Source organism: Podarcis tiliguerta, assembly GCF_965153285.1.
Source record: "Podarcis tiliguerta genome assembly, chromosome: 2".
In the NCBI taxonomy this organism is placed as follows: domain Eukaryota; kingdom Metazoa; phylum Chordata; class Lepidosauria; order Squamata; family Lacertidae; genus Podarcis; species Podarcis tiliguerta.
The window spans coordinates 7,691,409-7,716,110 of NC_139535.1; the positions used below are offsets into that span (position 1 = coordinate 7,691,409).

Sequence of the window (24,702 nt, forward strand, 5' to 3'; positions counted from 1 at the left end):
TCCCTCGGCCTGAAAGCGAGATGAGCACCGCAACCCCATAGTCACCTTTGACTGGACTTAACCATCCAGGGGTCCTTTACCTTTTTTACCTTATTGAGGAATATAGTGGTACCTCAGGTTACATACGCAGGTTACATACGCTTCAGGTTACAGACTCCGCTATCCCAGAAATAGTACCTCAGGTTTGCTTCAGGATGAGAACAGAAATCATGCTCCGGCGGCGCGGCAGCAGCAGGAGGCCCGATTAGCTAAAGTGGTGCTTCAGGTTAAGAACGGACCTCTGGAACAAATTAAATACTTAACCCGAGGTACCACTGTATTCTGCCAATAGAGATTCAGCAGACATCTGCTTCATTGTTACAAGGGCTGCTGAAGACTTTCCTATTCCACTAGATCCATGCCAGTAATTTGGAATACGTGCTTCCACAACGGATACCTGCTTTTTTTTTACTTTTTAATGTATTTCTGTTGTAAACCGCTTTGATGTTTCTACGAATAGAATATATTTAAATGTAATAAAATTATACAAGCACATGCATATATACATATGAACATGAGAAGAGCCTGGTTTTGGGATCAGGCCAAAGTGGGCCCATTGAGCCCAGCATCCTGTTCTCGCAGTGACCAACCAGATGCCCTCAAAGCGAAACCTGCGAGCAGGATCCGAGCACAAAAACATAATTCCCCTCCTGGTATTCAGAAGCGTTACTGCCTCCACAGAGCTCAAGGTGGTTTATGTGGTTCTCTACCTCTCTACCTCTCCAGGTCATGCGGGACGCAGGTGGCGCTGTGGGTTAAACCACAGAGCCTAGGACTTGCCAATCAGAAGGTTGGCGGTTTGAATCCCCGTGACGGGGTGAGCTCCTGTTGTTCGGTCCCTGCTCCTGCCAACCTAGCAGTTCGAAAGCACAAAGTGCAAGTAGATAAATAGGTACCACTCTGGTGAGAAGGTAAACGGCGTTTCCATGTGCTGCTCTGGTTTGCCAGAAGCGGCTTAGTCATGCTGGCCACATGACCCGGAAGCTGTAAACCGGCTCCCTCGGCCAGTAAAGCGAGATGAGCGCCGCAACCCCAGAGTCGGCCACGACTGGACCTAATGGTCAGGGGTCCCTTTACCTTTTACTTTACCTCTCCATTTGAACCTCGCAACAACCTTGTGAGGTAGGCTAGACTGAGAGCTGGTGACAGCAAGCTTCATGGCAGAGTGGGGATTTGATCACAGTCCATCGCAGTAACCACTACACCACACTGTCTCTGTGTGTGGCAGGCTCAGTAGGTTAGAGCAGGTGCTGAAAACGCCAAGGTTGCAGGTTTGATCCCCGTATGGGACAGCTGCATTGCAGAGGGTTGGTCTAGAAGATCCTCAGGGATCCCGTTCCAACTCTGAAATTCTGGGATGATAATAATAATTATTATTGTTTATTCATTCATTCATTCCCTGCCCATCTGGCTGGGTTTCCCCAGCCACTCTGGGCGGTTCCCAGCAGAATATTAAAAACACAATAATCAAACATTAAAAACTTCACTAAACAGGGCTGCCTTCAGATGTCTTCTAAAAGTCAGATAGTCTATGCTTCTATAATTCAACATTTCCTATTCAAAAAACATTCAAAAGGAACCAGCACGAAATGTTTAGAATGATTTAAACGCAATCAATCAATCAATCAATCAATCAATGTATAGAATAGATAAAATGCACATTTCCTAGCTTATGTTCCACCCACTGAGCCTCACAGCCACGCGAGGGCAAACACCCGCAACCCACTCAAGAGTTAAAACCAGCGAGCTCCTTGCCAGTCCTAGAGGGGTTCTGGGAGGTGTGTTTAGGCTTCCTAGCGTGGCAATGCGGAAGTGTGGGTGCGCATGTTTTGGTGTGTGAGGGGGGAATGTGCAAAAGAGAGAGAGAGGCAGGCGAGGCGGGACGTGAAAAGTCACAATTTCACTTCCTGTGGGCCATTTCTTCCTCTCCAGCTGGTTGGAGGCTCTTATAGAGAGAGAAAGTGTGTGTGATTTGGGGGTGAGTTGTTGGAAATCGCTTCAAATTGCGGATTGTGCTTTTGCTTGCTTGCTTTATTTTAAAGGGGGAGGAGAGATGCAAGAAGTTAAGAAGCGAGAGGGATTCCTTCGGTGGCTGGAAAGAAACGAACAGCCAAGGCTGCGATGAGCAGGTGCCTTGCAACATCTGCAGCCCCCAGCAGCTCTAGGTTAGGGCAAGAGATGCCCACTCCACCCCCCACCCCCCGCAACCCTGGCAAGCCACTGGCTGTCATTGACGACAATGCACATGGACCCAGGGGTCTGACTCTGTGCAGCTTCCTGGGTTCCAGTGCATAGAAATCCCGGTTGCTGGAAACCACAGCAGGAGGGGGAGAAAGTGCTCTTCCCCTCAGCTCCTGCTTTCCCGCAAGTTGGCCACTGTGAGAACAGGACTTAGAGGGGCCGCTGGCCTGATCCTGAGGGCTCTTGCGAAAGTCAGACTAGGATAATAGCGAGCCAGGTTCCAGCCCTCCTCCCTTGGGCTGGTTGCTTTCTCTTGGCCCAGCCTACCTCCCAGGGCTGTCGCTAACATGAGAACATGAGACAAGGCTTGCTGCCGGATTGGGCTGAAACATAGCTGTCAACTTTCAGATTTGAAAATAAGGGATCAGCAGCTTCACCTGTCCCAGGGAGCCTCAAAAATAAGAGATCAGCAGCCTCACCTGTCCTGGGGACAGTCTACAGGATATCTAACAATCCAGAAAGCAGTGAGAAACGGCACTGGAATAAGGGGATTTCCCACAAAAAAATGGAAGGTTGACAGCTATGGAAAGACAGCAGCGGCCATTGTCTTCCATTTTGTAATGTAGCCCCTTGGAGGAACAGCAGGTATAAGATGTGTCAGGTGATCCTTATGATGTTTATTTTGAAGCCATGAAAAGCTGTGCTGTCTGATTTCTGGGGATCAGAACCGTCTTAAAGGAAGAGGGGCAGGCCAGGTTGTATTTTTCTGGACAGTTGGCAATTGTACATTGGGGTCTTCTCTATGTTTTTTCTCCTCAGGTCATACTCTGTAGTGTGTTTTCATTCCTGTGGGCTTATTTTGTTCAGTTTTCTCAGTAAAGTGTTGTTGCAGGACCTCTCTCCAGACTCTTGTCTGCCTTGTTTGAGTGTCTTTGCTAACATTTCAAATAAATCACTCACATTTCTCTGAGACCTGCGGCTATAGGGCAGCATATAAATTTAGTAAATAATATTAATAATGATGATATAAATGCCTCTTTTACCCAGGGAGCCAGGACGTCCTGTTCAGCCCCCTCTGTGATCTCGCGCGAGAGGCTTGCGCCAGGGATGAAAATGGAGGAACCAAGCCAAGCAGCGCCCAAACCGGTGGAGGGAGCAGAGAGTGTGAGGAAGCCCCACCAGAGGAGCTGCATCCGGGAATTTCTGCAAAAGATGCCGTCCCAGCACCAAGTGAAAGAGGAAGGAGGGGAAGGGATCCTTCAGCGCTGGGAGGTCCAGTGGCAGGAGTTCCTGAAGGAAGTGGAGTCCCCTCACGTGGGTTGGGGACCCCCGCAGCCGCCAGAGGAGCCCACCCCCTGGGACGACACCAAGGCCTTCTTCGCCTCCTTCGAGCAAGTGGCCGAAGCCTGCCGGTGGCCCCGGGAAGAGTGGGCAGCTCGGCTCTCGCCGGCCCTCAGCGGAGAAGCCGAGCGGGCCTTCCGCAGGCTGGAGGGCCGGGACAGAGAGGATTATGGGAAAGTGAAGGCGGCCATCTTGCGCGGGGACGCCATCAGCAGGGAGAAGAACCGCCAGTACTTCCGGCGCTTCTGCTACCGGGAAGCCGAGGGCCCCAGAGGGGCCTACAGCCGCCTCCAGGAGCTCTGCCGGCGGTGGCTGAAGGTGGAGAGGCACTCCAAGGAGCAGATCCTGGAGTTGCTGATCCTGGAGCAGTTCCTGACCATCCTACCTCCAGAGATCCAGAGCTGGGTCAGGGAACGGGGGCCAGAGACCTGCTTCCAGGCAGTGGCCCTGGCTGAGGATTTCCTGCTGAGGCAGCAGGAGGCAGAGCAGCCAAAACCTCAGGTGAGCTCTTTGTGTTCTTTGAAAGCTTTCTCCAAGTTGGGAACAGATGAGCAGCCAGTAGCCTGGGGAAGGGGAGTGCAGGTTTTTTTTAAAAAAATATTATTTATTAAATTTCTATGCCGCCCTTCATCCAAGGATCACAGGGCTGTTTATATTATTATAATAAAAAAATAACATAATAACAAGCAAACATAATCACAAGCAAAACAATTTTTAAAAACCCATAGGGTAAAAGGCCATTGATTGTTTAATTAGCCAAATGCCTGGGGCTATAAAGGCTGCAGACAGTGAATCAGATGGGCGGGAAATTTTGTAATTGGTGTTTCGTTTGGATACTTGTCATAAAATGACTTGACTTGATTCGGTTGGCAGTTAGGTAGCTGACACATTTCCAAGCACTGTCCAACCAAAACACAGCCATCCATCGAAATGGTCGATTCTCCAAATGTTGCCGTGCATTTCTACAGCCAAGTAACAGGTACAAAAATTGTGCTGACTCTTACTGTTTATTATCATCATTATTATTTATTTGTTAAATATATCACCCTTCATCTGTAGATCTCGGAGCGGTTCACAGAATAAATAAAAACATTCTAAAAACACAAAAATATGTAATAAAAACACGAACAAGACCAAAACAAACCAAGAATCCTCGCTCTCCCCCTCCCAAAAACACATTTAAAAGGATATAGGATGTGGAAGAGGAACGTTATACACCTAAAGCTGTATAATGAAGGCACCAGGCGAGCCTCCATGGAGAGCATTCCACCAATCATCACCTTGATCAAAACCCAATATATAGATATATTTACCGTGTTTTTCGCTGTATAGGACACACTTTTTCCCCTTCAAAAATGAAGGGGAAATGTGCGTGCGTCCTATGCAGCGAAGACGCTATAGCCCCGCGACCCTCTCCCGGCTGGAGAGGTGACGCACGGCTATGGCAGGAGCCTCTATAGCTGCCCGTCACCTCTCCAGCCGGCAGAGCGTGCGCGGGGCTAAAGCAGCCCCCCGCGACCCTCTCCCGCTGGAGAGGTGACGCACGGCTATAGCAGGAACCTCTATAGCCGCCCGTCACCTTTCCAGCCGGGAGAGCGTGCGCGGGGCTAAAGAAGCCATAGCCCCGCGACCCTCTCCCAGCTGGAGAAGTGACGTGCGACTATGGCAGCAACCTCTCCGCTGCACCTTTCCACTGGTCCCTGACCTGCTCTTTGGGGCTGGTGGTGGGCTTCCCCCCGCCAGCCCCAAAGAGCAGGTTGAAAGGAACCTGAAGCCTGGAGAGCAAGAGGAGTCTGTGTGCACCGACCCCTCTCGCTCTCCAGGCTTCCAAGGTAGCCGCCTGAACGCACCTTAAACGGCACCTTGTTTTAGAGCGGGAAAACAAGAGGGGGGAAATTCTCCCTCTCTCTGCGCAGCGCCTCCTGCCGCTTCGCTGAAGGGGTGCTGGGCAGAGAGGGGGAGATTTTTTTTCTTGTTCTCCCCCCTCTAAAACAAGCTGCGTCCTATTGTCCGGTGCGTCCTATGGTGCGAAAAATACGGTAAAATAAAAAGAACCAGAGAACCTATGTAAAAATGTGGAGAAAGGAACTTGAAAGACTGAGAAAGCGAGAATAATAAAGGACAGCATCTCCCATCTGTAATCGCAAACCTTTCCTCTGTTGCTCATGTGGTCCCTTGCTGAAAAGCTGATGGGCTGGAGGGGAACTTGAAGGGCCAGGGGAAGTCTGGCGGAGGGCCGCATGCAAGCTCTGGGTCAGGGAGGGTTCCCACTCGCACTCCCACCTGTGCCCTCAGTCCTGTCCTTAGAGAATCTCCTATGCTATTTCAGGTAAGCGTGCCGTTTGAGGAGGTGGTCCTGAGCTTCTGTGAGCCGGAACTGGTTCCTTCTGACCCCGTCCACCGGCAGATGCGCCGGGAGACCAAGCAGGAAGCTGACCACGGAGAGGCTCTCTTGACAGGTGAGGATGGCAAAGGTGTGTCTTAAGGCGCTCGGAATAGGTTGGAAGGATGTCCTTCTTCACTTAAGCTCATAGTTAAGCTCCCTCGTTCCCAGGAGGCAGTGTTGGCCCCCAAACCTGGGTGCCTTTGAAAGAGGATTAGACAAATTCATGGGCGGACAAGGGGACAGTGGCGTAGCGTGGGTTGTCAGCACCCGGGGCAAGGCAAGTAATTTTCGCCCCCCCCCCTGCTGCAGTGTCCCTCCCCCAGATAGTCCCTCACTCTCTCTCCGCACCGCATGCCTGGCACCCTCCCCTCCACAGTGGGCGGCGACCCGGCGGCTCGGATCGGAATCGCACAGACAGCACAGCAGTGAGAGAGAGTGAGTGAGCCAGGTAGGGGCAGAGAGCTGCGAGTGCGAGCGCACCCCCCACCCAGATGTTGCGCCTGGTGCGGCCGGCCCTCCCTGCACCCCCCACGCTACGCCACTGCAAGGGGATCACACCCCCTTTAGTCAATAGATTGACAATATGACAAAAAAAGGTTATTTATGTAAGGTAAAAGGACCCCTGGATGGTTAAGTCCAGTCAATGGTGACTATGGGGTTGCGGCGCTCATCTCACTTTCAGGCCGAGGGAGCCGGCGTTCGTCCACAGACAGCTTTCCAGGTCATGTGGCCAGCGTGGCTAAACCGCTTCTGATTCAACGGGACACTGACGGAAGCCAGAATGCACGGAAATGCCATTTACCTTCCCGCCACAGTGGTACCTATTTATCTACTCGCACTGGCGTGCTTTCGAACTGCTAGGTTGGCAGGAGCTGGGACAGAGCAACGGGAGCTCACTGGTGTCACAGGGTTTCAAACCGTCTACCTTACTGCAGCCCGTGTTTGGTTAGCCCAGAAATGGAAAACGAGTGAGGTCCCGACTAAAGATGAATGGCAACTTAAGCTGATGGAATACGCGCAGGTTGCAGACTTAACATATAGAATAAGAGAACAAGAAGAACGTACGTTTAGAAAGGATTGGGAAATGTTTATTGAATATATGGGGTGAAATTATGTACACTTGAAAATGTTAGCAACATTAAGATAAATTCAACATTGCTAATAAGCTTTCATGGAAGGAATAATGGAATACTGAATGGTTTAGTTTATGTAAAATATGCAGGGATTTATGATATAATAATAATAATAATAATAATAATAATAATAAAAAATAATTTTTTATTTATACCCCTGCTGGGCTCAGAGCGGCTTACAAGCAATAATAAAAACAAGATGAATGATTACAACTTAAAAACAAAATTAAAATACAACATTAAAATATTGAAACATTAAAATATTAAAATGTAGCCTCCTCGCAGGAGGAGAAGGAAAAGAAAAAAGAAAGAGAGGGAGGGAATCAAATTGGCTCCAAGCCAAAGGCCAGGCGGAACACCTCTGTCTTACAGGCCCTGCGGAAAGAAATCAGATCCTGCAGGGCCCTGGTCTCATGAGGCAGAGCGTTCCACCAGGCCGGGGCCAGAGTTGAAAAGGCCCTGGCTCTGGTTGAAGCTAATCTAACTTCCTTAGGGCCTGGGACCACTAGGGTGTTGTTATGCAAAATGAACCATGGAAAGTGTAGAAGGGAAGTCACTGATATTTTAAGGATGTTTAAATGAGTATTCAAAAGTGTAAAAGAGAAAATTTAATAATATATATATTCAATAAACATCTTCCAATCTTCTTTAAACCTATGTTCTTCTTGTTCTTTTATTCTACATCTTAAATCCGCAAGCTGTGTATATCCCATCCGTTTAAGTTGCCATTCTTCTTTGGTTGGGACCTCGCCCGTTTTCCATTTTTGGGCTAAGGAAACACGGGCCGCAGTTGTTGCATACATAAATAACCATTTTTTGAAACCCGGGAATTTCCGTCTGAATTATCCCCAACAAAAAAAAAACCACTGGTTGTTGTTGTTTTTAAGTACTTTTAAACATTGTTTTCAGTTCATTCTACAATTATTTCTCAGTTCTCTTTTACCCTTTTACAAGTCCACCACATATGAAAAAACGTCCCCTCAACCTCTTTGCATCTCCAGCACTTATCTGAAATTTTATTTTCCCGTTCAGGAGCTAAAGGGTGGACGAACCTCAACGAAGCAGAGAGGTACGCCCCGGAAGATCGCGAGCATCTGTCACCACGTGGGACGTCAGTTTGGAGAGCAGGAGAGCTCTGTTTCCGTGAGCAGGGAAACACTCCAGGTGGGCGCCAGGAAGCGGACTTGGGGCGAGAAGTCGGTGTGTCTGTCCCGTTTGGGGGCACATTCCAGGATCTGAAGGAGGATGCACACCAGCGGAGGAGTCACACTGGTAAGAGACCAAGCGTCTGCACCGCCTATAGGAAGAGGTTCGGCCAGAGCGCGAACCTCCTTAAGCACGAGAACATCCACTCGGGAGAAAAGCCATTCAAGTGCTCCGACTGCGGGAAGCGGTTTGGCCAGAAGTTCCACCTTCTCGGGCACCGCAAGAGATGCGAGAGCGAGAGGCCTCACAAGTGCCCCACCTGCGGGAAAAGGTTCTCTCGCAGCTCCTACCTTAACACTCACCAGAGAATCCACACGGGGGAAAGACCCTACGAGTGCTCGCGGTGCGGGAAAAGTTTTAGCCAGAAAGCTAACCTTAACACGCACCGCAGGATTCATACGGGGGAAAAGCCCCACGAGTGCCCGGTGTGCGGGAAAAGGTTCTCTCGCAACACTTGCCTTAATAGACATCAGAGAATCCACACTGCGCGGTAAAGATGGCATGGACTGCAGGGGGGTTATTTTTCCATGGCTGCGGGGCAAGATCACTGCCAGTGAGTGGTTGAGTGGATTGCTCACCCAGGCTAAACTTCAGTCGCAAAAATGTCCTGTGTTTAGACATTGTGTAATGCAGGAGCATTCGGTTGCTAACACAATAAAGAATATTCTCCATTCCTTCCACGGCTATTTTGATTTTTGATTTATTTATTTTTTGGAGCAATTGTATGCGCACACACAACCAAAAAACAATCAAGGGGCCAACTCTCCTCGAAGGAAACGTTACACCCTTTAGGGCTTTTTAGCATAGAAGAATAAAAAGTGAGGAACGTGATGATAGAGGGGTATAATATTATGCAGGTTTTGGAGAAAGAGGTTTTTCACCCTCTCTTATAAAATAATAATAATTTATTATTTGTAGCCCACCCATCTGGCTGGGTTTCCCAGCCACTCTGGGCGGCTTCCAACCGAATATTAAAAACAATACAGCACCAGGCATTAAAAACGTCCCTAAACAGGGCCGCCTTCAGTTGTTTTTTAAAAGTAAAAGATTGCCTTGACATCTGCTGGGAGGGCGTTCCACAGGGCAGGCGCCACTACCAAGAAGGCCCTCTGCCTGGTTCCCTGTAACCTCACTTCTCACAGCCAGAAGGCCCTCGGTGCTGGATCCCAGTGTCCAGGCAGAACGATGGGGGTGGAGATGCTCCTTCAGGTATACTGGGCTGAGGCCGTTTAGGCCTTTAAAGGTCAACACCAACACTTTGAATTGTGTTCGGAAACGTACTGGGAGCCAATGAAGATCTTTCAGGACCGGTGTTATGTGGTCCCGGCGGCCGCTCCCAGTCACCACTCTAGCTGCCGCATTCTGGATTAATTGCAGTTTCCGAGTCACCTTCAAAGGTGACTAGAACGTGTGGACACCCAATGAAGCCAAATGTCAGAAGAGTCAGGACAGGCAATATAAGGTACTTTTTCACGCAGTGCGCACAGTTAAACTACAGAACTCCCTCCCACAGAGGCAATGAGGGCCACCAGTTTCCCTCGCCGGTCCTGGATGGAGCCTTTAGAAGGGTCTCGTATGCTCAGAGACTTTGCACCTGTCCATTGGGAGAGATAGGAAGCCCAGAACACTTGTTCTTTAGATGTCCCTCTTATGAAGAGGCATGGACCCCCTACTGGTGAGGCTCGCCGACCTCCCACAAAAGCAAAAATTTGACCTTTTGCTGTTAGGCAAAGACAAGAAGATGACCTGGATGGTCGCCAGATTCTGTCTACAGATCTGTAGGCGCAGACTATCACCCAATTCAAAATAGTCCGGCATGAAAAGCCCCAAACATGGTTCCGTGGGTGATTCTGAGTCAACTCCCTGGGACAGTTTATCGTTGTACATTGTTTCTAAATTTAGTGTTGTATATTGTTTTAACTGTCTGTTTTAACCATATTTGCACAGCAGTTTCTTATGTTGTGAGTGTCCTCTATTTAAGAGGCTTCTACTCTGCAGTCTCTTATAGTTGTTTTAACTGCGAGTCTTTTAGTTCTTATGCTCTTAAAGTTGTTTTAACTGCGTGTCTTTGTTTGTTTTTGGTTCTTATCTGTTTTAATTATCAGTTTTTTATCCATCCATTATCCGTGTTTAATCTTGTATTTTATCCAAATGTTTTATCCTATGCCTGTTTCCTTGTCCTCATTTGCTCTAACAATAATCGGTTTAAAAATCCTGCTATTTTATCTATATGCTTTTTTAATTCTGGTCTGAGACCGTAATAAAGTTCATTCATTCATACTCGTGTAAAGAAGGCAGTGCCAGATTGGGCTATTACAACTGATCTACACCAGCCCCTTCAGATCACCATTTCTCGGCGCCCACCAGACAACCGCCCTGCTGGTGCCACCCCCGGGAAGTTGGCACCTCTACACACGGCAGAAGAATCCAGCATGGATTGAAAGAGGACGTTTTCTTTTCTTTCCCTTTGAATATACAGCTTTATGGGAGGATGGCTTTTTTTCTAAAAAATAATAATAATAAAATTTACCCTTCGTACGAAGATGAGGCCCCTGTAGGCAGTATGCTGCCAGCATTGGCGAAGCCTTCACCATCAGCTGCAGAGGCCAGGAGGAAAACTCAGGCCGCACCCATAGTCTTGCCAGAGATCATAGAATCATAGAGTTGGAAGAGACCACAAGGGCCATCGAGTCCAACCCCCTGCCAAGCAGGAAACACCATCAGAGCACTCCTGATGTATGGTTGTCAAGCCTCTGCTTAAAGACCTCCAAAGAAGGAGACTCCACCACACTCCTTGGCAGCAAATTCCACTGTCGAACAGCTCTTACTGTCAGGAAGTTCTTCCTAATGTTTAGGTGGAATCTTCTTTCTTGTAGTTTGGATCCATTGCTCCGTGTCCGCTTCTCTGGAGCCGCAGAAAACAACCTTTCTCCCTCCTCTATGTGACATCCTTTTATATATTTGAACATGGCTACCATATCACCCCTTAACCTCCTCTTCTCCAGGCTAAACATGCCCAGCTCCCTTAGCCGTTCCTCATAAGGCATCGTTTCCAGGCCTTTGACCATTTTGGTTGCCCTCCTCTGGACACGTTCCAGTTTGTCAGTGTCCTTCTTGAACTGTGGTGCCCAGAACTGGACACAGTACTCCAGGTGAGGTCTGACCAGAGCAGAATACAGTGGCACTATAACTTCCCTTGATCTAGATGCTATACTCCTATTGATGCAGCCCAGAATTGCATTGGCTTTTTGCCGCGTCACACTGTTGGCTCATGTCAAGTTTGTGGTCAACCAAGACTCCTAGATCCTTTTCACATGTACTAGGTGTTACTAGGCCCCTTGATAATCTTGCTTCTTTTCTGCTCCTGTGTACCTTGCTTATTGCAATGCTTGCAAAATATGATGCATAAAATGGTGTCACGAATGGTTCGGCCTCAGATTATAGCACTAGCCCGAGAATACCAGCCAGTGCCTTGGGACGAGCCAGAAAGCCGTCCAACATAAGAGGGGGGAATGAAGGGACAGGTTACCCAAAACCTGACTGTGTAGTCACCCACAACTAGGCCCCAAGACTTCCCAAATTCTTTCTTTGAGGATTCAGTAGTTAAAATGCATTAGCTGGAGCTGTATTTCTTTCTCTGAGGATGCAAACTTAAAATGTATTAGCTTTTGCTGTATAACACAAAGTAGCTAAATGAACAAAGCCTTCTCCTCTTCTCAGTCCATGAAGGCATATAAGATGGCCTTGTCAGTTCCGAATAAGAGACGGGATGGCGCATCCAACTTATCTTACCAGGTTGCAACTGTCCTGGGAATGACCCCGGGAATGGCGCCAGGAGTGCTAGATAAGAGTGCAGAGACAATTTCTATTCATCATGAATGGAGATTGTTTCTGCCAACATACGTGTGCAAACTCATGGGGCTGGATTCCTGGGGAGGGGAAAGGGGACCCTAAAGAGAATATAGGCTGTCTATTTCTACTCTAAAACTGCTGCTTGCTGTGAACTAACCACGCAAGTGCCTTTCTGCTGCCTGGGAAACAGAAACAAAAATTATTTCTCTGAACCTACCCTTGGTGTCTGTTTGGCTCCTTCCTCCCTCCCCGGGCGCAACGCTCACCCGACCCATGGGAAAGGCCTGAAAGGCTACAATACCACCCATCATCCGTAGATCTCAGGCAGTTCACAACATAAAATTACAAAAAACACAAAATACATAATTAAAACTAAGAACAAAAAACAATAATTCTACCCATTCCAGAACACATTTAAAAAGGCATTGGATATCAATCGGCCTGGTTGGAGAGGAATGTTTCCGCCTGGCTCCTAAGGTGAACAACCAAGGGAACAACTAATAATGGTTCTGCAGAGGATCTACGTGATGGAGCTGGGATCTAAGAATTCAGGTGACGCCCAAGACACCCTGGACCTAAGTTGTACAAAAAAAAACAGACCGTGTCATTACCGAGGAGGCAGATTTAGTCGTTGTTTGAGGACTATGCCTGCCTCCAGGTCTGGTCCTGACCGGATGGATACTGGAATCAGCAAGGGAAACCCACATGACCTAAAGGTGCTGCTGTGCAATGCCAGGTCAATGATGAATAAGACTGCCTGATTGTGGATGGAGGATTTGACCTGGCATGTGTGACAGAGACCTGGTTGGATGAAGCAGATGGGCCTGTCCTTGCTGCTGCTTGTCCACCAGGTTTCTCTTATGCACAGGAGCCCAGGTCATGTGGGCAGGGAGGGGGGGTTTGGAGTGATTTTTAGGAAGTCATTAGTCTGCTGCCTATTGGGAAGACCCAGTTGTCTGAGTGCATGTTCTGGAAGTTGGGCAATAGGGGCAGTACAGGATTCCTTTTGGTGTACCAACCTCCCCGCTGCACCAAGGATTCCCTGCCGGAGCTGCTTCAGATCATGGCGGATGATCTCCTGGAGACACCTAGTTTGGTTGTCCTGGGGGATTTTAACATCCATGCCAACATGACTTTACTTGGGACTTCGTGGAAAGCATGGCCTCCATGGGGCTGTCCCTGAATAAGTCTGGCCGAACCCATAGCCACGGACATGCCTTGGACCTGGTGTTTACCTCTACGGATGTTGGTCATCTGACCAACATCCAGTGTGGTGTAGTGCTTAAGAGCGGTAGTCTCGTAATCTTGGGAACCGGGTTTGTGTCTCCACTCCTCCACATGCAGCTGCTGGGTGACCTTGGGCCAGTCACACTTCTGTGAAGTCTCTCAGCCCCACTCACCTCACAGAGTGTTTGTTGTGGGGGAGGAAGGGAAAGGAGAATGTTAGCCGCTTTGAGACTCCTGAAGGGGAGTGAAAGGTGGGATATCAAATCCAAACTCCTCCTCCTCCACTAAGTAAAAGCGAAACAAAAGAAGTGCCATGGTCAGACCACTTCCTGGTGCAACTGGACTTCTCCGCGACCCTTCCTCTCTGCAGGGGGGTGGGATGTTTCTTACAAACTCAGCACAGGCATTCCTCTCCCACCCCCCCATTATGTGTGTTCGACTCATGCGCGACCTCGTACAGTATATGGCGCCAGGAAATTCAATTCAAACCCGGAAATGGTGGCAGGGAGCTGTAGAGGAGACCACATCAGCGGCTGCTTTTCTGCTCACCCTCCAGCCTCCAGCTAGCCCCAGAGCTTCAACTCTAGTTGCTGATATTTTTTGATACAGTATTTTTCGTCTGGATTCGAAGAGAATGTGGCACAGGGGGCATTTAAGGGGTGTTTAGAGGATTTCATGGCCCTGGAATGAAACCTGCGTGTGAGTGGGGAGTCGTCTGGAGCTGTGAAACAAAAACAAAAAAAGAGGGATTCTTTCCAGCACTTCAAATAGCCAGATTTGAAATCCCATTAGAACACTCAGGGAGAGTCAAGGAAAAACAGATTCCTCTCCCTGGATAGTTTTCCCATAGTCGAGTTGGATGGGATTCAGAGTCAGTGAAGACTCACACAGAAGACCTTTTCCGGAAGGGTTCCACTTTGCTTTGTGCCTTTTGTAATACATAAGGGCTGCTGTGAATTCATTTTGACCCCACTTAGGGCAACCTAAGCCTGCCCTAGGACGCGGGTGGCGCTGTGGGTTAAAGCCTCAGCGCCTAGGGCTTGCCGATCGAAAGGTCGGCGGTTTGAATCCCCGCGGCGGGATGCGCTCCCGTTGTTCGGTCCCAGCGCCTGTCAACCTAGCAGTTCGAAAGCACTCCCGGGTGCAAGTAGATAAATAGGGACCGCTTATTAGCGGGAAGGTAAACGGCGTTTCCGTGTGCGGCTCTGGCTCGCCAGAGCAGCGATGTCACGCTGGCCACGTGACCCGGAAGTGTCTTTGGACAGCGCTGGCCCCCGGCCTCTTTGAGTGAGATGGGCGCACAACCCTAGAGTCTGTCAAGACTGGCCCGTACGGGCAGGGGTACCTTTACCTTTTTAAGCTTCCCCTCCTTCAGCACTCTGCTTAGTTACCACCCAGCCCAGCCCTGCCTTTAAGCTTTCTCCTCCTCCTCAGTCTGACAGGATAGGAAGCTGCCTTACATTGAGTCACACCACGGGGTCCATCTAGCTCAGCACTGTCCACACTGACTGGCAGCAGCTCTTGAGGGTTTCAGACCGGACTCTCTTCCAGCCCTACCCAAAAACGGCGGGGCTTGAACCTGGGACATGCAAGGTCTGCCACTGCGTTACAGCACAGGGAGGTGGGGGCAGTGAAACTAGAATTAGCCAGCTCTGCCTGTCTTTGGCTCTCTGGCGCCACCTACTGTTGACCTCCCCGCTTTCCAGCCTACCAGTCCCAATGGGCAGCTCTGGGTGGATATTTCTTCCTGGTGGGGTATCTGAGGTTCGCTAAAGGCAAAATCACGACCAAAACTCATCTCCCAGATGAAGCGCTCATGCCGTTCTCCTCCCTGCGCCTTCTTCCGTGAGGTACACCTTCCCTGGAAGTTCTTGTTGTTGTTTATTCATTTAGTCGTGTCCGACTCTTCGTGACCCCCTGGACCAGAGCACGCCAGGCACTCCTGTCTTCCACTGCCTCCCTCAGTTTGGTCAAACTCAGGCTGGTAACTTCGAGACCACTGTCCAACCATCTCGTCCTCCGTCGTCCCCTTCTCCTTGTGCCCTCCATCTTTCCCAGCATCAGGGTCTTTTCCAGGGAGTCTTCTCATGAGGTGGCCAAAGTATTGGAGCCTCAGCTTCACGATCTGTCCTTCCACTGAGCACTCAGGGCTGATTTCCTTCAGAATGGATCGGTTTGACCTGCTTGCAGTCCATGGGACTCTCAAGAGTCTCCTCCAGCACCATAATTCAAAAGCATCCATTCTTCAGCGACCAGCCTTCTTTATGGTCCAGCTCTCCTCCAGCAAAGCAGCCGTTGCGGCTGGGAAGGAGCTCATTCCGGCGGAAGCTCTTTCCAAGCTACGCAACGGCACGTCTTCTTCCTGGTGTGGATTCTCTCATGTTTCACGAGGTGGGATTTCTGGATGAAGGTCTTCCCGCAAGCGGAGCACTTGTAGGGCTTCTCACCGGTGTGGGTCCTCAGGTGCACCGTGAGGTTGGCGTTCTGGCTGAAGCTCTTCCCGCAGGCGGAACACTTGTAGGGCTTCTCCCGGGTGTGCGTCCTCTCGTGGACGATCAGCTGGCAAGTGCTGCGGAAGTTCTTCCCGCAGGCGGAGCATTTGTGCGGCTTCTCCCCCGTGTGGATCCTCTCGTGGAAGACGAGGTCCGACCTCTGGCGGAAGCACTTCCCGCAGTAGGAGCACTGGTGGGGCTTCTTCTTCCTCGTGTGGATCTGCTGGTGCCTCTTGAGATGGTCCTTGCGGCTGAGGACCTTCCCACACTCTGCGCACTGGTAGGACCCCTCCTGAGCATCATGCGTGATGGGGCCCTGCTGGAAAGCTTCCTCCGGGACGCTGAGGGAGTCTGATTTCTGCCACCTGAGGCTCCTGTGGAAGGCCTCCTCATCCAACATGGGGGAAATGGATCGATCCATCATCGCGCTCCCGAGGCAGTGGTCAGCCAGCTGCCCCCGAGGTCCGTGCTCATCCTCAAAGGCTCCCTCTTCCCCGCGATCTTGAGGAAAGCTTTCGCTGGCTCTCCTTTGAGAAGGCTCCATGGGCTTTAGATCCTCAAGATGGTATTTATTTTCTTTGCTTTCATCTCCTTGTCCATAATCTGGGGCAAATGAGAGAAAAAAGCCAGCTACTGTAAATAACGTTAACAGCTTAATTTTCTCAAATGGGCATGTTTCCTCAACATCAACTTCGTTGGACTGGTCATGTTGTGCGGATGCCTAATGATCGTCTTCCAAAGTGACTACTCTATTCCGAACTTAAAAATGGAAAGCGTAATGCTGGTGGTCAACAAAAGAGGTTTAAAGACTGGCTCAAGGCAAATCTAAAAAAGCTGGGAAACACTGGCCTGCGAGTGCTCCAATTGGAGAACAGCCTTTATCAAAGGTGTCATGGGTTTTGAAGATGCTCAAACTCAAGAGGAAAGGGAGAAATGTGCTAAGAGGAAGACACACTTGGCAAACCCTCACCATGATCAACTCCCGCCCGGAACTCTATGTTCCCACTGTGGAAGGACATGTGGATCCAGAATTGGCCTCCAAAGTCACTTATGGACTCACTGTTAAAACCGTGTTTCTGGAAGACAATCTTACTCTGCTATGAGTGATCGCCAAAGAAGAAGAAGCTTACGTTGAATTATGTCGTGTATTTTTAGCATGGAGTTTTTCCTTTGGCAGTAGCTCTCATGTGATTGGCAGACTGTGGGTCACATGAGAGAGGCATTCCATTCTGTTGTGACTGTTATTCAAGTAACTGTCATTTTTAACTGTTTTTCTGTCTTCTGTTTTTCTCCCTTCCAACGTTCCGATTCTATGAGCATCCAAGGACTCGAGGGCAAGGGAGCAGACTTACCCAAAAGGACAGTTTCACCTCCTGGCTTTGTTTCCAGGCACAGCTCCCTCGGTTTGAGGTTGGCCGAGGCCGGACCTGCCTCGGTAAAACTCACAGCCACCTCCACAAACGGCATCAGGATCTGGATGGAAGACAAAGTGCAAGATGAGGGGGATGGGGATGACATGTGTTTACTTGTCATTTACTACAAAAACGTCCCAGAGTGACTTTCGATTATGAAAGCATACAGGATACAAATTTTAAAATTGATTGTGTCATCTGCATTATCTCCTCTTCTCCCATCATCTCCTATTTTCCCTCCCTGCAGCAGACAGCTCAACAGTGGCTGGCGGCTGGAAAACAGTCTCTGGTTTTTCTCCCCATATACATAAAAAGGTAAGGCTGTCCTCATGCAGCCCCCATTGGAGGATTTGTAGAGCCACACAATCATCCTGGATTTGCGTGAAGAAATGGGATTGGGAAAGTGACAAGTGAGCTTAGTAGTTACAATACTACTAATAATAATTTTATTATTTATACCCCACCCTCCTCGGCAGCTTACAACAGTTACCTAAGGTGGGAAGGGGAAACTAGGGGATTAATGTAGGGGGAATGACAGGGGAATGGTGAGTTGGGCACAGGGCTTAGTGACTGTGTTTTGGCATAAGCATGTCTTGCTCACCTACTGGGTTGTTTTTATTTTCATTATGTATTTTGTGGTTTTATATCTTGATTTTATTCTGAGAACCACCCTGAGACCCTCGGGTATATGGCGGTATATAAATTCAATATATTATTATTATTATTATTATTATTATTATTATTATTGCCTGATACATGGAGAGTGAGAGGCCAAACTGCACTGAGTCAATTTGAGTACGGTTTGCATTCCTAACTTTCATAAATGATCCTCCTGAGAGTTCCACAAGGTCCAACTACCCACCCTGGTTTTGGGAGGGGCTATGTCCGATACCAAGGGACACGGGTGGCGCTGTGGGTTAAACCACAGAGCCTAGGACTTGCCTATCAGAAGGTCGGCGGTTCGAATCCCCACTATGGGTGAGCTCCCGTTGCTCGGTCCCTGCTCCTGCCAACCTAGCAGTTCGAAAGCACATCAGAGTGCAAGTAGATAAATAGGTACCGCTCTGGTGGGAAGGTAAACAGTGTTTCCGTGCGCTGCTTTGGTTCACCAGAAGCGGCTTAGTCATGCTGGCCACATGACCCGGAAGCTGTATGCCAGCTCCCTTGGCCAATAAAGCAAGATGGGCCCCGCAACCCCAGAGGCGGTCACGACTGGACCTAATGGTCAGGGGTCCCTTTACCTTTACCTTTATGTCCGATACCAGTTTTTTTTACTGCTTACCCAATTTTAATGCTCATCACTTCTTTCCAAATATATACTGCCACGGCAACACATCAGGGATCTGCAACTGTTTGGTTTGCTATTGTTGTGCTTTATGATACTGAAATTTGTGAATTAAAATCCCCCCTCTTTTTTTTAAATTTAAGATCTTGCCCTGTAGGCAGGGCCGTAGCTAGGGGGTGGTGAGATGGGCCCCCACCAGGGGCACAGGTAATGGGGGGCCCCCCACAAAATTGGCTAAAAATATGTTCAAAATTTAAATATTGATTATTGCCTCATAAGAAATGGTTTTTTAAATATTTTGTTGGAAGTCGCCCAGAGTCGCTGGGGAAACCCAGGCATATGGGTGGGGCAAAAATAAATTATTATTATTATTATTATTATTATTAATAGAGGGTGAATTGAATGGGGGGGGTTGGAGGCGAGGTGGAAAGAAGAACTAATTTGTATGTGGCTAGGGGGCACAATCTGGACAGTTCTGCCAGGGGCGCAAGATCACCTAGCTGCAGCTCTGCCTGTAGGAATGGTCAAACTCCACATTGGCTACATAGGAGCTGCCTCATACAGAGTCAGTCTATTGGTCTACCTAGCTCAGTATTGTCAACACTGGCTGGCAGCAGCTTTCCGCCATTTCAGGCAGCGGACATTCCCAGCTTCACCTGGAGACCAGGGACTGAACTTTGTACCTTCTACATCTGCCTTGTGTGCAGGTCCTAATCCCTGGCATCTCTGCGTAGGGCTGGGAACCTCTCCCAGTCTGAAAATTTATTTATTTACTTACAGTGGTACCTCAGGTTAAGTACTTAATTCGTTCTGGAGGTCCGTTCTTAACCTGAAACTGTTCTTAACCCGAAGCACCACTTTAGCTAATGAGGCCTCCCGCTGCCGCCATGCTGCCAGAGTGCGATTTCTGTTCTCATCCTGAAATAAAATTCTTAACCTGAGGTACTACTTCTGGGTTAGTGGAGTTTGTAACCTGAAGCATCTGTAACCCGAGGTACCACTGTATTAGGTTTATATTGGACTACTGCAATGCACTCTAGGTGGAGCTACCTTTGAAGGTGACCCGGAAACTACAACTAATCCAGAATGCAGCAGCCAGACTGGTGACTGGGAGCAGCCGCCGAGACCATATAACACCGGTCTTGAAAGACCTACATTGGCTCCCAGTACGTTTCCGAGCACAATTCAAAGTGTTGGTGCTGACCTTTAAAGCCCTAAACGGCCTCGGTCCAGTATACCTGAAGGAGCATCTCCACTCCCATCTTTCTGCCTGGACACTGAGGTCCAGCTCCGAGGGCCTTCTGGCGGTTCCCTCACTGCGAGAGGCCAAGTTACAGGGAACCAGGCAGAGGGCCTTCTCGGTAGTGGCACCTGCCCTGTGGAACACCCTCCCATCAGATGTCAAAGAGAACAACAACTACCAGACTTTTAGAAGACATCTGAAGGCAGCCCTGTTTAGGGAAGCTTTTAATGTTTGATGTATCACAGTATTTTAATATTCTTTTGGAAGCCGCCCAGAGTGGCTGGGGAAACCCAGCCAGATGGGCAGGGTATAAATAATAAATTATTATTATTATTATTATTATTATTATTATTATTATTATTATTATTTTCCGCCCTTCATTGAAAGATCTCAGGGTGGTTCACAGAATACAAGACAAAACATGCAAATAAGTATCCTAGAGAGATGCTGCCAGCCCGTGTCAAACAACACTGAGCTAGATGGACCGATGGTCTGACTCAGTGTGAGGCAGCTGTGAAACGGCCTCACCTGTTTCTCCTCTCTCTCGGCCTCTCGCTGCCTCAGGAGGAAGTCCTCGGCCAGGGCCACCGCCTGGGCGCAGGTCTCGGGGCCGTGCTCCCTCACCCAGCTCTGCATTTCCCGGGGCAGGATGGTCAAGAGCTGCTCCAGAACCAGCAGCTCCAGGATCTGCTCCTTGGTGTGCTTCTCGACCCTTAACCACCCGTGGCAAAGCTCCCAGAGCCGGCTGTAGGCCCCCCTCGGCCCCTCGGCCTCCTGGTAGCAGAGGCGCCGGAAGTGCTGGCGCTGCTTCTCCCTCCGCATGGCGTCCTGCCACAAGATGGCCGCCTTCACTTTCCCATAATCCTCTCTGTCCCGGCCCTCCAGCCTGCTGAAGGCCCGCTCGGCTTCTCCCCGGAGGGCCGGCAGGAGCCAGGTCACCCACTCTTCCTGGGGACAGCGGCAAGCTTCGGCCACTTGCTCGAAGGAGGCCAGGAAGGCCTTGGCGTCGTCCCAGGGGGTGGGCTCCTCCGGCAACCGTGGGGTCCCCCAGCCTGAGTGGGGCGACTCCGCTGTCTTCAGGAACTCCTCCCACTGGGTTTCCCACCTCTGAAACTTTCCCTCGTCCTCTTCCTGTTTGATCTGTTCTTCCGGCCTCCTTAGGTGGAATTCCCTGGCGCTCTTTGGTGGTGGGGCATGAGGGGCTGCTCCTGCCCCTCCAAACCCAGTCTTCACCAGGCAGTTCACAGAGTCTTGCTCTTCCATTTTCATCCTGGTGACACCTTGGCCAATCTCTCCACTGTGTTTGTGAGACTCTATAATGACAAGATGGTGACAGCAGTCACGAAATTAAAATACACCTGCTTCTTGGGAGAAAAGCAATGACAAACCTAGACAGCATCTTAAAAAGCAGAGACATCACCTTGCCAGCAAAGGCCCATATAGTCAAAGCTATGGTTTTCCCAGCACAGTGATACCTCGGGTTAAGAACTTAATTCGTTCTGGAGGTCTGTTCTTAACCTGAAACTGTTCTTAACCTGAAGCATCACTTTAGCTAATGGGGCCTCCTGCTGCCACTGCGCTGCCGCCGCACAATTTCTGTTCTCATCCTGAAGCAAAGTTCTTAACCCGAGGTAATATTTCTGGGTTAGCGGAGTCTGTAACCTGAAGCGTATGTAACCTGAAGCGTGTGTAACCCGAGGTACCACTGTAGTGATGTATGGAAGTGAGAGCTGGACCATAAAGAAGGCTGATCGCCGAAGAATTGACGCTTTTGAATTATGGTGCTGGAGGAGACTCTTCGAGAGTCCCATGGACTGCAAGAAGATCAAACCTCTCCATTCTGAAGGAAATCAGCCCTGAGTGCTCACTGGAAGGACAGATCCTGAAGCTGAGACTCCAAGACTTTGGCCACCTCATGAGAAGAGAAGACTCCCTGGAAAAGACCCTGATGTTGGGAAAGAGGGAGGGCACAAGGACAAGGGGACGACAGAGGGCGAGATGGTTGGACAGTGTTCTTGGAGCTACCAGCATAAGTTTGACCAAACTGCGGGAGGCCGTGGAAGATGGGAGGGCCTGGCGTGCTCTGGTCCATGGGGTCACGAAGAGTCAGACATGACTAAACAACTAAACAACAACAATAATGACAAGAACAAGTCAACAAGATCGAGCAAGACTCCTTTACGCAGAGGCGCGGGGGAAATATCAGAAACCTAATATTAGATCTAATAAAGGAAAGCATGGGAGACAGTTAAATGATGTTAAAAGATGTTTAAGGAGGGAGAGAGGTTTAGAAAAAGTATAAAATAGTGGAGCCTGGCAACTTATTATATCCAAAGGGAGTCAGGAGTTTCAAGGCAGGGAACTGATTGCATGTATTTCTGAAGACATAAAATGAATGCATTTTAGGGAAAAGTGACAAGAAAAAGCCTTAAAGGAAATCTAGAACAAGTCAGAGCCCTGTCAAGTATCTGCTCCCATTATTAAGCACCTTTTCCATCTATTTATAATACTTATTCGGCTCTGTAGTAGTAACATGGTTTTATTTTAGAAATGCTTTAAAAATTAACTATTTAATTGTTTGTGGCATTTTGGGCGCGTAGATTGTACATTGATTGTATGCAGTAATAGAACCTGGTTCAGAAAGAGAAAGAGAACAGCCAGCCAGCCAGCCGTACGTAATCCTAGACCATAGCTGTCAACTTTTCCCTCTTCTTGTGAGGAATCCTATTCCGAATAAGGGAATTTCCCTTTAAAAAAGGAAAAAGTTGACAGCGATGTCCTAGACCCCTTCAACCAGGTCCCACACCCCTGACTTGCCTTTTCTCCAAAATAAAAAAGCTCTAGATGTATTCCTAATCTTTTCTCCACAGCAGAGCTGTTCCATCGTCCGGATCATTTTGGTTATCCTTTCCGGAATCTTTCCTAGACTCCCAAGTCTATTTTAGGTTGTGACATTAGGAAACAATGCAAAGAAATGATTCGACCCGCCGCCCCATCGAGCCCCTCTCTGGCCGCTTCGTGAAACGATGCAACATCCCCCTCTTCCTCCCCACATCCCACTTTGGGGATCAATTGTTTTCCATCCCCCGCTTGCAGTTCAAAGTTGTAACTCACCAAGAACCCGGCTCGCTCTTCCCTGGGAGCCTGTCGCGCGCCCTCACCGAAACACACACACAATAGACTTTCGAGAAGAAAAACTGATCGTAGAAGCTGGGGTGGGAGAGAGAAAGAGCGTGTGAAAAGCCCATTTCCGGAGGAGGAGAGACAGAGACGTAGGGAGGGGCGTCTGGTGTTGACATCCTCCTTGTTAGAGGCCAGGGGAAAGGTGGCTGCGTAAAAACGCGCGTACCGGGGGAAAAGATCGCGCACAAGCTTTCAGTGTTTTGCTCCTTTTGCAAAAAAATTAATGACTGAGTTTCTGGGGCTCTGGCAAGGCTCTCTATGCGACTCACAGAATGCAGATACTGTAATTTAAATGCAATTTTTGTTGGCATCTGTCGACAATGGAGTGCGCCTCCGGGGGTGAAGTCAAACGGATGGAGAATCGCGGCGCCTGCTGTGGCTGCAGAGACACATAACTTGCAACTGCTGCCTCCTGTGTTTTTTAGCAGCACCCAAGTGACCATGCCCAGGTGCAAGCCTGGGCAGTGTGTATGGAGGTCCTGGGCTGCCCAGATGACCATACCCGCCTCTTGGCCTCACTGAGGTGGTCCAGAGGAAAGCAGAGCAATACATCTGGGCAGACCTCCGGTGTGAAAGGAAAGCGGAACAAGGCGTTTGGCACCAGCAGGAGTTGCTAAAGGCACCATCCAATGTCCTTAGGCACTCCATTCCGGATTTGTCTAGGGTTTATTCCTTAGCCGTTTCTTCTCCCAAGCTGTTGCCATTAGTATATAAAGCCCTTCACAACTTGGGACCAGCTCACTTCCAATACCGTTTTGCCCCATATATGCCCACTCGGCACCTTCAACCTGCGGCGCTGACACTACTACAAATGCCCCGTAACACTTGTTCAGCACTTGTAGTAACTCCATCTTGTAGTAACTCCATCTTTCGGTGTGGCTCTTTGGGACTCCCTGCCTCTTGACACTGGGCAGGCAAGGCCTTCACTCAGCTCCTGCTCAAAACATTCTTGTTTAGACAATCCTACCTTTATACATGAGTCTGACCAAACTGCAGGAGGCAGTGGAAGACAGGAGTGCCTGGCGTGCTCTGGTCCAGGGGGTCACAAAGGGGTCACAAAGAGTCGGACATGACTAAACAACAACAACAACAAACCTTTATACATGGACGCGGGTGGCACTGTGGGTTAAACCACAGAGCCTAGGGCTTGCCGATCAGAAGGTCGGCAGTTCGAATCCCCGTGACGGGGTGAGCTCCCGTTGCTTGGTCCCTGCTCCTGCCAACCTAGCAGTTCAAAAGCACCTCAAAGTGCAAGAAGATAAATAGGTACCACTCCGGCGGGAAGGTAAACGGTGTTTCTGTACGCTGCTCTGGTTCGCCAGAAGCGGCTCAGTCATGCTGGCCACATGACCCGGAAGCTGTACGCCGGCTCCCTCGACCAATAAAGGGAGATGATCGCCACAACCCCAGAGTCGTCCGCGACTGGACCTAATGGTCGGGGTCCCTTTTACCCAGATACATAGGATGTTGATATGTGTTTCGATCTGTCATCAGCTTCTTCTTGGTGCTAGCTATTTATTTATTGGATGTTTCAGATAGCTGTTTTTAACTTTTTTCTTTTCTATAATTTTAATAATTTTCTACTTTACATTTTAAAGTATTCAAACAGTAGTACCATAAAACGTCATATTAAAAGGCAATTAAAAATCATGACTATTCCTGCATTGCATGGGTTGACCTTCCAGGAAGGTAAATGGCGTTTCCCTGCGCTCCGGTTTCCGT

The 24,702-nt window shown here is 49.2% G+C and overlaps 3 protein-coding genes across 6 annotated transcripts in view; 2 read left to right on the forward strand and 1 right to left on the reverse strand.

Moving 5' to 3' along the window:
- The first annotated feature begins 1,835 nt into the window (after positions 1-1,835).
- On the forward strand, positions 1,836-8,960 carry LOC310670518 (uncharacterized protein). Of its 2 annotated transcripts, none has more exons than XM_083425987.1 (4): positions 1,836-2,017; positions 3,268-4,062; positions 5,891-6,020; positions 8,113-8,960. In XM_083425987.1, the coding sequence occupies exons 2-4, from the start codon at positions 3,328-3,330 to the stop codon at positions 8,778-8,780; spliced, it is 1,533 nt and encodes a 510-aa protein (XP_083282113.1). In that variant the 5' UTR covers positions 1,836-2,017; positions 3,268-3,327; the 3' UTR covers positions 8,781-8,960. The 2 variants fall into 2 exon arrangements, with proteins under 2 accessions (XP_083282113.1, XP_083282112.1); XM_083425986.1 differs by having other exon boundaries at positions 1,842-2,021.
- A 6,024-nt stretch (positions 8,961-14,984) lies between these two features.
- Positions 14,985-23,294, reverse strand: LOC310670452 (uncharacterized protein). 2 transcript variants are annotated; one of them, XM_083425840.1, is made up of 4 exons: positions 22,912-23,294; positions 20,326-21,110; positions 17,210-17,330; positions 14,985-16,460 (listed from the first exon to the last, which is right to left on the reverse strand). In XM_083425840.1, exons 2-4 carry the CDS (start codon positions 21,064-21,066, stop codon positions 15,679-15,681), a joined length of 1,644 nt encoding a protein of 547 aa, XP_083281966.1. In that variant the 5' UTR covers positions 21,067-21,110; positions 22,912-23,294; the 3' UTR covers positions 14,985-15,678. The 2 variants fall into 2 exon arrangements, with proteins under 2 accessions (XP_083281966.1, XP_083281967.1); XM_083425841.1 differs by lacking the exon at positions 22,912-23,294 and having other exon boundaries at positions 20,326-21,204.
- LOC310670292 (uncharacterized protein) overlaps positions 21,282-24,702 on the forward strand; it is a 197,115-nt gene continuing 193,694 nt past the window's right edge. Inside the window, exon 1 of one of the 2 annotated variants that reach the window (XM_083425417.1) lies at positions 21,282-21,428. In XM_083425417.1, coding sequence (XP_083281543.1) covers positions 21,353-21,428 — 76 coding nt within the window. In that variant the 5' untranslated portion in view covers positions 21,282-21,352. The remainder of the gene's footprint in view (positions 21,429-24,702) is intronic. The other variant, XM_083425416.1, reaches the window with a different exon arrangement.

Excerpts from the sequence above, each read along its gene's own strand:
- LOC310670518 (XM_083425987.1), top strand. The coding sequence starts at position 3,328 with ATGAAAATGGAGGAACCAAGCCAAGCAGCGCCCAAACCGGTGGAGGGA. Across the intron at positions 4,063-5,890 it reads CAGAGCAGCCAAAACCTCAG|GTAAGCGTGCCGTTTGAGGA; the intron begins GTGAGCTCTTTG and ends ATGCTATTTCAG. Across the intron at positions 6,021-8,112 it reads CGGAGAGGCTCTCTTGACAG|GAGCTAAAGGGTGGACGAAC; the intron begins GTGAGGATGGCA and ends TTTCCCGTTCAG.
- LOC310670452 (XM_083425840.1), bottom strand. The coding sequence starts at position 21,066 with ATGAAAATGGAAGAGCAAGACTCTGTGAACTGCCTGGTGAAGACTGGG. Across the intron at positions 17,331-20,325 it reads CCGAGAGAGAGGAGAAACAG|ATCCTGATGCCGTTTGTGGA; the intron begins GTGAGGCCGTTT and ends TCTTCCATCCAG. Across the intron at positions 16,461-17,209 it reads AGGTGAAACTGTCCTTTTGG|ATTATGGACAAGGAGATGAA; the intron begins GTAAGTCTGCTC and ends CATTTGCCCCAG.